This window comes from Crinia signifera, chromosome 1, assembly GCF_055691185.1.
Source record: "Crinia signifera chromosome 1, ASM5569118v1, whole genome shotgun sequence".
Lineage (NCBI taxonomy): Eukaryota > Metazoa > Chordata > Amphibia > Anura > Myobatrachidae > Crinia > Crinia signifera.
Window position 1 is genome coordinate 336,185,679 of NC_139217.1, and position 13,565 is coordinate 336,199,243.

Genomic DNA, 13,565 nt, shown 5'->3' on the forward strand with positions numbered 1-13,565 from the left:
GTATGGGTCGTAGACATGGGATCCAATGTTACCCAGGCTGTTGTATGGAGCCGCAGGTGGTCTTAGCAGAGTGCCTCTGAAGCCCAGCAGGGTGTGTGCACCTCCGGTTGTGCTCTGCTAATACCACCTATGGCTCCATACCACAACCTGGTCTCTATAAGCGTAGTAATGTCAGAATGTGAGTAGATGTTGTTTGCACAGTGCTCGGAAGGGGGCTGAACCCTTAGCAGCTTGCACCTGTAGGGGGGAGTCCTGTTCCCCCCTTGGTTAGATCAGGTAGAAGATTTGTGTGGTGCTAGCGCTCTGGGGTTGCCATGAAGGATAGGTGGTGTAGGTAGTCACTGATGGTGTGGTCTTTGGCAGTGGGCAAAAACTGTAGGCTGGGTGTTGTGAAAAGCGATAGGGTGACCGGTATGATCTGTTGACCTTTAGTAACCTGTCCCACATAGAGAGATGTTTAAATCAGGGGGACTTGTGGCTGGGAGTTCTGGAAATGTGGATCACTTGCTTCTGGGCTGTGGTGTTGATACCTCAGATGCAAGGGGATGTGTCAGAATAAATCAATTGCAATGCTGGTGCTGCTGTAGTGACTTACCCTTAAGTTCTGTTGAATCAGCATACACTCCTTGCCTGGATAGCTCCCTGTGTAGCAGTCCGATGGCAGGAGGGTCGGATAAATAATGATGACTATAGACTAGTGCTTAAATTCAAGCACAAATTTATTAGCTGTAAAAACGATATACAATCGAAAATGGTAGGGGTGGTAAAAGGGGGTGTAGGTACCAAACGCGTTTCATCCCTCAGAGAGACTTTTTTAATGGTAGTAATGTCATAATAAAATACAGGGCTTGTCACAAAGTATGGATCATAGGCATAAGTATGATCTATACTGTGTAACAAGCCCTATATTTTATTATGACATTACTACGCTAATCGAGACTTCTGAGTTCCACAAAAGGCTCTTTAGTCTCAGTTGTGTCGAATTGTATTGTTTAAAGTGTTATTCTTTTGTATTCATTTTTCTTGTGGAATAGCTGTGGTCCATACACCACTTGCATCAAACCTTATCTATAATGTCCCTTTATTTTTATTGCTGTAAATGGTTCAGTAGTATGCAAATCTGTTTTGCTGTATGTATATTCTTTGAACATTTATCAATATCTACACAAACATCTATGCCTTATTTAGTGTAAGCTTAGATCTGAATAGAACGGTTTTATGTATTTTGCTATATGGGATAATTACTTCACCGCAAATTTATATGCTAAAATGAATATAAATATTGTATTTGGTCTTCTGCATGGTCCCAAAGCAAGCTTCACCTGGTCCTCACTTTTCAATGCTGCCACCCCTGCGGTGATTGGGTGGGGAGAGTCAGGAAGAGATGCAGGCAGATGTGGGGGCTACTGTATGATGGTTGATGGAGTGCAGGAGGTATGCGGGCCCAGTTGGACTTCTGCAACATTATAAACAATATGGATTGTCCTATAGTTCTTAATTTTTTGACTTTACTAATTAGTACACTGATGAAGTGATATTTTATTCCTCCCAATATTATCCATTTTAGAGGGTCCCTGGACTTCCCTCTTAATTTATAATTGCACTCACCAGTGTTGAACTAGTTAATTTGTAAGAATGGTGTTTCAGCACAGATAGATAATGTCAATCATAGGACTAGGCACCGAGGGTCTCTTATTGCAGACTGGTGACCTGTATGGAGCTGTTCTCGAGTACTAAGGAACAATGCTTGAGCCCCTAGTAGTTCCTCAGTGGCAATGCCCGCACTCCTGCTAACACAGGCGTATGCCGCAGTTTAAAGAAGGGGGGGTGGTATTATTTGTATTCTGCAGCACGTGCTCGGGCTCCTGCTTCTCTCAGCCGCTAATGTACACAAGGGGAGGGGGGAGAGTACTACAGTGCAGAGAAGAGTACTGGCCGGGTGTGCTGCCGCTGTCCATGGTGCTGAAGGTCAATGCTTGCATCGGAGATCCGGGTGCAAGATAGCACAAAGGGTAAGCCCTCGGGCCACTTACAGTGCGTCCATCGCAAAGCCAGCATACTGCCATATATGCAGGGAGCTGGATGGATATAAGGCGGCAATCCTTTGATGTTCCATGTCTGCATCCTATAGGCCACGTTTGGCGTCCTATTGAGACGCTGCCATTGGCATTCGTCCGCTGGCAGACAGATGACCTTGAGGGGTACCATTAGTATCGGGTTACTAGTATACAGCGGGCACAGCCCTTATCCTATTGTCATCCATCATTAATGTCGGGTCATCGAGGCCAGCTATAAAGTTATTACTGGGTATGGGTAAAAACCGGAACCGTACAGCACCCCGGAACGCCGGACGAGAATCAATATATGTCATTCTGGTGCTTGTGTTGACCGGTGCGGGGGGCTGCTGTGACACCTCTTATCTGGGAGGGGAGATTACAGCCTCCCTGCATGGTCCGGGGGTGCAATAGAAAACGGAACGGTCCGGACCATACAAGGTGGCGGTATCTGACCTTTCCCCATATCCCCTGCGAAAGCTATCACAGGTATCGCCTCCAGGACTGGACACCCCCCGGATCGGACATTACAAGCTCCGGAATACACGGTTTGCTAGTCCGGTTCCGGTTTTCATTTATGGCTCATTGCGGGGAACGGGGAATGTATCTTCCAATGAATTAAATATGAATCGTCTTAATTAAAATAGCCTGTGAGTAATGCAGCCAGTGGTTTCCTATATGCAGCATTGTCTCTATTAATCATATTGTTGTAATTGAGTTCTATCCGTCGTCAGTGGGTAATAGAATGTCCCGTATTACGCTGCTGGGAGGGATGTGCGCTCTCGCCGGCTGCTGCACTAGCGCTGCCCAGGGACGGTGCAGCAGCCGCAGTACGGCGCCAGGTTGCTGTAAGTGCTGGTGATCAGTCACCGTGTTGCCGGCTGTATTATGTATTATATATTGTGTGTATGCATATTATAGCATGAACCTCAGACGCAAAGGCACATGCTGACACCCTGCCCTCCCCCTATTTTGCCGATTGCCTGTTTTGCATTTACAGATCTCCGAATGAGGATGCCGCTGATGCTAAGATAATAGCGGCTCATGTCTGTAGTGGATCCCTATGGTTGATGGTTATGCGTAAGTAAGGCCCTTATGATGGTGCAGACCGTACAGGTGGCAGTGCTGGGGGCACCTGGAGTTGGCAAATCCGCAATTATCCGGCAGTTTGTGGCCCAGGAATTCCAGGAGGAATACACTCCGACAGAGAGCAGGCAGCTGTACCGCGCCTCTGCTGTCCTCAGCGGGAGGATGTATGAGCTCCTTATCCTGGACTTACCTACTCTGCACAGGTACCCTGGCTCTGCCGGGCAGGTGAGACACTCACTGACTTACACCGCTGCTGCTGCTGCCGCCGCCACAGAAAAATAATAATGCTATGGAGAAGCATTCGGTTTGGAGAGTGAAAAAGTGGAGAAAGATAATGTTCCAACCAGTCAGCTCCTAACTATTGAGTTACTGCTGGCTGTGTTTGAAAATTAAGTTAGGAGCTGATTGGCTGGGACTTTCACTGCACCCTGGACATTTTCACATACTATATGATAATAGTAAAGTATTCTTTCAGTAGGTTAGGTAACACCACATATTATATAAATCTTGGCCCTGTCCCTCACTGGAATAAAATGCATTTTGCATCTATTTCACCTATTTTAAGAGGTCACATAACCTGCAAAATTATCAAATATCATTCTACCCAATATATACTATTGAAAGCAATAGTAAAATGACATTCTCGCTATGGGCCTTATTTTGGTTCATTCTTTCTGACAAAATCCTTCTTAGATGGGCAAAACCATGTGCACTGCAGGTGGGGCAGGTGTTACTTGTGCAGAGAGAATTAGATTTGGGTGGGGTTTTACTTCAAAGTGAGATCTATATTGCAGTGTAAAAATAAAGCAGTCAGTATTTTCCCTGCACAGAAACAAAATAACTAACCCAAATCTAATTCTCTCTGCACATGTTACATCTGCCCCCCCCTGCAGTGCACATGGTTTTGTCCATCTAAGAAGGATTTTGTCAGAAAGAATGAACCAAAATAAGGCCCTATATAACACTGAAGTACTGATTGCTTTTAAGCACTGAATTTACAACAGTACATAGAGCTGAGGCTAAAAAAAAAAGTAGGCTCAAGGACCTTCCACACCCAGGTGGAGGAGCAAGGTCGGTGGCTCACGCACAGGGATAGGAGAAATGCCAGTGACCTCTCAGTGTCACACCACCAGGAAATAGACCTTACATCTGTAGAGTAGGGGGCTGTCACGATGTGGCCCCCCTTCTGCTGATGTTTGTCGACCCTGCCGCCGGTCCTGACTCCCCTTGCGGTTGCGGGACCAGTGAACGTGCAGTAATTTCTGGCCCCCAGGCTCTAAGGGCTGCTTTGGCAGCAGTCCATAGCATATTCATGGTCCTGGCGCATGCGCAGTATCGTCAGTACTGTGCATGCACACAACCCGTTTCCGAAGGGTGGGAACACCTCCCAATGGAACTGCCTTGGGTGAATGGCAGGCCCGACTTCCAATAGGAATTCACAGTGAAGCCAGTGCAGTCTCAGACTGTATCTGGCTTCACAAAGCGGCAGATTTTACCTGGGGAGCTGCAGCCCATAGATAAATACCACCACTGGACCTAACCATAATCCAAATAAGGTCCTTAATGTGTCATGTATAGAAACTGTAATATGAACCTCTGTAAAGGCCCCCTTACATTATGCGATTTGGGCACGATTTTGCCCGATTCCGATGAATCGGGCCGTGAAATCGTCCCAAATCGCATATGGAGACATCCCCTCCGACCCGATGCGCGGCCCCGTGCGCATCGGATCGGAGACAGGAGGTCGGACGGGCTGCACATAAGATTTGTTAAATCTTATGTGCTGCCCGGAGCCGTGCTCCCCCGCAACAGGGGACCTACCAGAGCAGAAGGAGCCGGGCAGCATCAGCGGGAGCAGGGGGGGGGGGGGGGGCGGCGCAGAGTACCCAGAGAGCCGGTCAGGAGAAGAAGCTGCAGCAGCACTTCCAAAAAAAAAAAAAGCCCATACAAACGCATAGGAAGCCATTGATTGGCTGAGACCTCTCTCAGCCAATCAGCGATTGGCTGAGACCTCTCTCAGCCAATCGCTGATTGGCTGAGAGAGGTCTCAGCCAATCAATGGCTTACTATGCATTTGTATGGAGTTTTTCATTTTTTGGAAGTGCTCTGCTGCTCGTGCCACTCGCGCTGCTGCTGCATCGTCTTCTCCTGCCCGGCTCCCTGGTACTCTGCGCCGCCAACCCCCCCCTGCTTCCTGCCCAGCAGCTTCTTGCACGGCTCCCTGCGCCCCCTCCACCCCCGCCCGCTCTCTGGTAGCGGGCATATCACCGCTGCTGTCCCCCGCTCCCTTTGTCCCTGCAGCACCCCGGGAGTGGCATGTGATAAATCGCATGCGATCTATCACATGCAAAACTTGGCACATGAAGTGCCATCGCATGTGATCCCTCCCAGGGAGCTGCTGGGACAATCGGGTCCGACTTGTCGTTATGACAAGTCGGACAAATGTAAGGGGGCCTTAAGTCTTTTGAAAGTAAACATGTAACCAGCAGCTATTTCTGCGTGTATCATAACTTCTACAGAAACCCAGTCGGTCCCCGGGATACGGACATATTGTCTACAGCATTTTGGTCTACAAGTATTAGGTCTACACCACTAGGTCGACCTGCATTTAGGTAGACATGCATTTAGGTAGACATGCATTTAGGTCGACATGACTGAAGGTCGACAGGGTCATTAGGTCGACTGGGTCATCAGGTTGACTTTTATAAGGTCGACAGGGTCATTAGGTCGACGTGGGGAAGGTCAACAGGCAAAAGGTCGACATGGGGTCATTTGACTGTTTTATGAGTCGACATGTGCCGACAGGCGGTATTTCATGCCCTACCATTCACTAGGGCGTGGTGGGAGAACAAAATAGTGTGCCGAGCGTAGCGAGGCACCGTGCCCGAAGCTGCGCTCGCAATGCGAGGGGACACAGTGCTTTGTTGACTGTGTTGACGCTTGAAAAAAAACAAAAACAAACCTTGTCGACTTTTTCACTGTCGACCTTATACCTGTCGACCTAACACCGGTCGACCTAATGACCCTGTCAACCTAATGACCCTGTCGACCTAACCCATGTCAACCTTCAGTCACGTCGACCTAAATGCAAGTCGACCTAATGGTGTAGACCTAATGCTTGTAGACCTAAATGCAGTCTGACGCATGATCCAATTCCCAGCCCCCATGCTGATGGGTGACAGATGCATACAGTCACAGTAAAATCTATATTGAAATAATACTTTCTCTTTAACAACCAACCTGTTTTATCAATGCAAGCATCAATCTTTATGGGAGGAATGCATTGTTAACATTTTAATGGGTACATTGTAGACTTATCTTATGTACGGATAAATAGTAAAGTTGACCAATTTATGTTTCCTCCCTTTTTTTCTCACAGGAGTGGCTGGATCCACGTTTTCGTGGGCTCCGGAACAGCAGAGTCTTTATCTTGGTCTTTGATATCTGCAGTCCTGAGAGTTTTCACCATGTTAAACAGTTGAGGCAGCAAATCATAGACAGGTCAGGATTTTACTATCAAATACTGGGGATCATTTATGTAAACTGTTGTAAAGGAGAAACAAATAAATGCATTACTCTTACAAAAAAAAAAAAAGAGAGATTCCTTTTGATTGGTGGGTATACATAGGTTTGAAAATAAAAGCAAACGGGTTGATCCTTTAAACTTGTTTCCAAAAATGTCCCCAAATATTAAGTGAATGTGGACTATTTACTGGTCTGTATATTGTGCCTGATTCTGGTTCACTCACAAAAGCAAATTCTTTAATGGACAAAACCATGTGCACTGCAGGTGGGGCAGATGTAACGAGATGCAGTCAAAATCCCGATGGTCAAAATCCCGAATGGGTCATAATACTGACAAGGAAAAAATCCCGGCAAGGTCAAAATCCCGACATTTAAAATCCCAACAAGGACAAAATCCCGACATTTAAAATCCCGACAAGGTCAAAATACCGACATATAGAATGTACAGATGAAACAGTCAACATGACTTTGTGTCGACAGGTCGCAATGTCATCATGGTTTTTTTCACCTTTTTTGACCCATGTGCCGACAGGCAGTATTTCATGCCCTACCATCCACTAGGGCGTGGTGGGAGAATAAAATAATGTGCCAAGCGCAGCGAGGCACCGTGCCCGAAGCATTGCGAGTGATGAGAGGGGCTGCGGTTCACTTCCAACTGTGTCCATGTCGACCGTGTCGACATTCGGGTAAAAAAAAACCTGGAAAAAAAACATGTCGACCTCGCGACCTGACGACACAAAGTCATGTTGACTGTTTCACCTGTACATTCTATATGTCGGGATTTTAAATGTCGGGATTTTGTTCTTGTCGGTATTATGACCCATTCAGGATTTTGACCCTGTTGGGATTTTGACCGTCAGGATTTCATACCGAATCCGATGTAACGTGCAGAGAGAGAGTTAGATTTGGGTTATTTATTTTGCATCTGTGCAGGGTAAATACTGGCTGCTTTATTTTTTTACACTGCAATATTAATATCAGTTTGAAGTACAAACAACACCCATCTCTAACTCTCTCTGCATGTGACATCTGCCCCACCTGCAGTGCATATAGTTTTGTCCATTAAAGAGATAATTTGCTTTTGTGAGTGAACCAGAATCATGCCAATTGTGCATTGCCTCCTAGCTGGTATATGTGTAAAACCATTAATTTCACACTTATGGTAAGATGGTTGACATTCCCCACAGCACCAGCAAACCACCACTCATTGTGGTGGTTGGAAACAAGCGAGACCAGCAGAAGCATCGATTTGCACCACGCCATGTTCTGTCTGTACTGGTGAAGAAGAACTGGAAATGTGGGTACCTGGAATGTTCAGCCAGGAGCAACTGGCACATTCTCCTACTTTTTAAGGAGCTTCTCATCAGCACCATGACAAGAAGCAGAAGCAACACACCCAGCATCTGCCTGCAGGGGGCACTGCATAGAGAGCGTTGCAGCATAATGTGATCTGCACCACAAGACAAGTGTGACCCAGCCAAAGTATTAAGGGACTTTCAAACACATATGCAAGCAAAATGTCTTCTACCACCTATAATAACACAGCAATAAAAGGGCTTCGTCAATAATTCATTGTTGAACACTGTCATTTTGATACCTGTAACCATTTATCAAGAGCCTCCTGTTTAGGCCTGGTTTATGTTAAAGAAAAACAATGTAAGCATTTTGTCAAAGGTTTTAATATTTGATAATGGTGCATACCCTAAAATGTGTGCAGTAGCAATATGTAATATATATATATTGATTTATGTACTATTGAGTAATAGCCGTTCAAATTAAAAATGGCAATGTTTAAGTTCTCACTGACTTTTTATTGACTCAGAAGTCCAAAGTCCAGACTTTTTCATCATTCCAGTAGCCTTACAACCAGGACAAAGCATGTGTCCTGTACATGCACTCACACCCTAATATTGGAGTAGTTATTTATTCAGTCTATTTATGCAAGGAATAGCAATACCCTTTTTTAGATTATGTGATTTTTACAACAAATATACAACTGAAGGTTCTGGGTGCGAGGGTTGTTTAACATAGATGTGAGCACATCCAATGCAGGCAGCCATTACCTGGGCTAGGTCAGTATTTATGAGAATACTTCCTAGTCTCTCACACATCACTCTAACTCCATAATTGGCAGAGATTCCTGTCACTCAATAAGGACAGTCTTATGCTGAGTAAGCACTGGCCGATATATTGGCTGTTCGACTGATATATTGCTGGACTATCAGCCAGTGTGTACTAGCAATACTGTAAGTTGTGAACAACATTGTGCATAGAAATATCGTCAGCTGTGTAACACAGCCAATTGCCAATATATTGGTGCAGCGTGCTGTGTGTACAGGTGATTCACTGACTCCCTGAACATCCGGTGGTGATTGACAGCTCTATGGGGCAGGACACATGTAAATGCATCCTCAGTTATAATGTCAGTCACAACTTTGCAGATTGTGAATCGTCACGCCACCAGGTGCAATTTACAGCGGCCCGAATTTACTGAAAAGTGCTTGCACCTCCATAGGGGCGTTAGAAAATTTCAGTGAATTCGGCCCTGCGAAGGATGCGAGTTAGGGTTAATTCGGGTGCCGTTTCCATCGTATGAACAGCACCCGAACGGCATCTTGCACCTTCGTGGGTTAATAGGATCGACCCCATAATGTTCAACTGTAATATATCATCAAGATAGTGAGGGGCTGATAGTGTATGTTGCAATTTGATCAATGAAGTTATCACATTATGTGAAGTTCAACATGAAACCAGCTTCTCAGCCGATTGTCATATGGTTCATAGTAAAGTTATACGAGATTTGAAGATTGCCAGCTCTGACCTGGTGCATCTTATCCTTTTGGGGAGTGGAAAAGGCTCTTTAAGTATCAGAAACACACATAGAATATATATATATATTTTTTTTATATGGGGAATGGCAAAAGGGGCCACACAGTGCGCTCAATGGGGGTGGTGCGACAAGCTGCAACCCTGAAAGGATCCCCTGTTAGATGGGACCCGGTTAAAGAAATGGAAAAAATGGGGGGTTTTCATGGTGCGCTAAAACCTTATATGATTGAACTGTGCAATTCAAATAACAGTAAAAAACAATTTATTAAAAAGTTGCTCAAAGGAGCATAGCAGTATGTATGTAAGGTCCAATTACAATTGCAGTGAACCGATAGTGTTACAACAAATTGTACAATTAAACAGTAGACGGATGTCCATAAACGCCAGTTTAGCCCAACACGTTTCGTCATACACACGACTTCCTCAGGGGCATGGTACAATACGATGGTCACACGATAGTAGTCGAACACTAGGAGTCTCCTAGGTGGCACAATTTTATGGCTGTGGAAACTCGATAGGTTTACAGAAATGAACGTGGTGTCCACCAGCCGTGATAAATATTAATATAGAAATAGATTTTTTGGCATGCAAAAGGTATTTTGTCTTCCAGTCAATAGAGAGTGTACTGCTAGGCTCCACAAAAGTCTTAAAGCCTGTCTATTGCCAGACATTTCACAGGCTGAGCTGTGCTGCAGGAGCGGGCTCTCCTGAGAAAGGGTGCGCCAGAGGTGCTTCCAGCAGTGAACCACTGGCGCACCACCATCCCCCCTGTCGCTGATCCCCCTGCCCCCTATTTGCAGATTTTCCCTGTCGCCGCTCAGGGAGGTTCGACCACACTCACCAAGCGACCGCAAACAGCCGAAGCCAGCAGCAGCAGCCCCAGGGGAGCAGGGGCTACTGCAGAAGGCAGTGGCTGCCCCTTCTGTGGTATTCTTGGGGCACCAGAAAAACCCACCACTCAACAGGATAAGGTTTCTACTTAAGGGAGTCTGTTTACTGTGTTGTATTCAGTGCCGTCGAGACAGGGTGGAGGGGAGAGGGTACTTTTTACCAGGGCCCGGGATGCTTTATGTACAAAGTTGCTGGGGAATGTAGTGTTTGACTCAAATTATATTTTGTTTTCAACAAGTTCTTCAATCTTTTGAATATTTTTGTGATGGAGGATTTACACAAACATGCTGCTGTAAAGTTTTGTTTACTTTTGTGAAAAAATGTGGCAGAAAATGGTTGTTACTGTATGCTACAAACAGCTTAAAAGGAAGCTGCCATGAGTAAAACACAAGTTTACTAATGTTTCTCCTGTTTCAAACAAGGTAAAATATGAATTAACGATCAACCTTGTTCTGGACATCCTAGGACTGCACAAACTGATGAAAAAGGTGACAAAAACTTGTCAAACCTTTATAAAAGGTTGCTATCGGATCAATGATGAATTTTTGGTGGGTCAAACCGTCAACCAGTTGAAGCTTAGAAAATATTCAATTTGTGGTGACTGGTTCATAGTGTACGGCGCTGCAAACCACTTATGATGCCTTATAAATAAAATGTAATAAAACACCTGTCCACACAAGTTTCATAATTTCTAACCAAAATTGACATGACACCTTTGCCCACCATCACCCGAACTTATCACGTGCATTTTTTTTAACCTCAGATGAAAAGAGAGCTTAAAAGAAAAATATTTTGCTGTTTTTGAAAAGGTAAAAACAAAAAACAGCAAAAATACTAAATGACAAGTTAATAATAAAAACCGTTTGGAGAAATGAAAAAAATATTGTACATGTACAAATAAACAGAATTTTCTGAACTAATTCCGGTTTCTTATGGATACTCCCTTCTAGAAATATATAAAGGCTAATATACAAAGCAGTAAGATCATTTCTAGGGGAGAAACATAACAACATTTATATTAAATTAGTTAAAGGGTATAATCTTTTAAAAAGAACTACGCTAATGTAGAATCAAAGGGGTAGGTGCAGGGAATGCCGCTGCTATGGGGGCCCAACTTTTCTGCCATAGTTACATGTGTTACATACATGTTTCACCATTGGCAGATACAGGACACAGGGACCATTAAAAACTTTTGCCTTGGGGCCTACAGGGGGCGTGTGTGTATTTCTATGTATAATATAAACATGGGAACTACTATGGGTCATAGCATTAACAGCTGAGGTGTCTGTCTGGAAGCACTAGGACGAATTCAGACCCGTTTTCGAAGGTGGGGGTCTGCGCATACGCAATTATGAGCATGTGCAACCCTCCCTTTGCGAAGGCCTTCGGCATGTATCACACTCGCAAAAGTGTTCGCACTGTCAGGGGAGGTAAGGGGGCTGGTGCAGGGGAACACCCAGCATTTTATGGACATTCCCCTGTGTGGGCAGACGGAAGATGTCACATGACGTTAGCTCCCACCCCAAATTCGCCCATTTCCATCCAAGATAAAAGTCAGTCTAGGCTGACTTATCAATGAAGGATTAAAAAAATATTCCATAATCGGCGACCATCAAATGATTTGGCTGCATGCGAGGGGATGTGAAAGTGTACACATCCCCTCGCATGCAAATGCGGGAATTCAGGGGGCAGATGTTTGGTCAGCAGGCGCGGTGGCGTATGCCTGTTGGATAGGCTACGATCATATCCAGCCTATAGAACAAGTCTGAAACATGCTCTGTACTAGCCAGTTCCTCCTCAGCCATTTACCTCACGGCACATCACTGCTCTGTTGCTATACAATATATCACTGTATAAGGAAGAGTCTAGTTTAGTGATGTGCATTTTGCCACAGACTGGAGGCAGCTACTTTGGATATTACTGTATTCCATGCAGAGCACAATTCACTAGGAGATATAGGAAGCATGAGACACTTCCTGCCAGTTTATTCTGTAAATGACCAGCATTATAAACATTATGTATGGGATGTCAGTGTGACACAGTCAATGACACAGAATTTCCCAAGAGATTTAATCAGCAGCAAGAGATCATACATAGCATGAGACATATTTTCAGACATTTCTATTTAACATATGTGTCAAAGCCATCCACTGATGGCACATACATTTTGAGTGCAACCACATAAACAGGGATGGTTAAACTAGGACCAAAATCTACCAACTGTTCATGTTTCCCAAACCAACTGTAAATCTCTACAATATGTCAGTTAGGAATGAATGCAGCACATATTTGAAAATGTGACAGTTAGAAATGACTGCACCTGTGCACCAGCTGGGTGGTCTGGAAAACATGAACAGTTGGTACATCTCAAGAACCGGTTTGGCCATCCCAGACATAGACTGTTCCTCATTCTACCAATAATCCCATTACTCCAAACCCTGCCATACAATATATTATCAAACACTTCCATTCCATTTCTTACACGCATCTGATTCCTTACAAACATTATTGATACCTGGAATTCCATTTCAGCAGAACAGAGCCATACACGGTTCACAGCAGATAGATCAGTGTGTGCTCTCCTGAGCTGCACTTGCATAAACTGGTGTGCCTGCTGTAGGACTAGCACCTGACCTTAACTCAAGTTTATACCGGTTTGCCCTGAGCTGGTCAAGTGTACAGTGAAGACTACATTGTTACCTAGCAAAGGAGTAATAAGCACCAAAGTGTAGTATTTGAAAATTGCAAGAATTAAAACATATGACTGACTAAAACTATTCTGTACCCACCCATAACTAAAAAAACAACTTGATTTACAGAAAAACCTTTGGTTATAATGTCCCGTCAGTTCTATTGCTTACAAAGGGGACACTTTAAGGTACACACTAGCTCAATACACACAACCGAGTACATGCATGTATTCTATATGCTACCACATGGCTGACCCAGCATGAGTTGCAAAGGCTCATACACATGGGGAAATGTTAGCCAGTGATCTGACTAGATTGCTTAGAGATTAAGTATCAATCGCTCCATGTGTATACCTCTGAGCGATGGCGATGCAAATCGCCATTGCCCACTCAGATCTTGGCCACGTGTAGTCAAGATCTAATCAGATTGCACTATATGTTGGTCAAGAAACTGAGTGTCACAGATCGCTGAGCAAACATTGGTGGT

General features: G+C 44.7%; 1 protein-coding gene across 3 annotated transcripts; it reads left to right on the forward strand.

Annotated features, from left to right (window-relative positions):
• Nucleotides 1–1,862: 1,862 nt before the first annotated feature.
• RASL10A (RAS like family 10 member A) lies at nt 1,863–8,467 on the forward strand. Of its 3 annotated transcripts, none has more exons than XM_083145404.1 (4): nt 1,863–2,012; nt 3,055–3,368; nt 6,523–6,644; nt 7,856–8,467. In XM_083145404.1, exons 2-4 carry the CDS (start codon nt 3,150–3,152, stop codon nt 8,115–8,117), a joined length of 603 nt encoding a protein of 200 aa, XP_083001530.1. In that variant the 5' UTR covers nt 1,863–2,012; nt 3,055–3,149; the 3' UTR covers nt 8,118–8,467. The 3 variants fall into 3 exon arrangements, with proteins under 3 accessions (XP_083001530.1, XP_083001537.1, XP_083001531.1); XM_083145411.1 differs by lacking the exon at nt 1,863–2,012 and adding an exon at nt 2,042–2,704; XM_083145405.1 differs by lacking the exon at nt 1,863–2,012 and adding an exon at nt 2,042–2,602.
• The last annotated feature ends 5,098 nt before the right edge of the window (nt 8,468–13,565 follow it).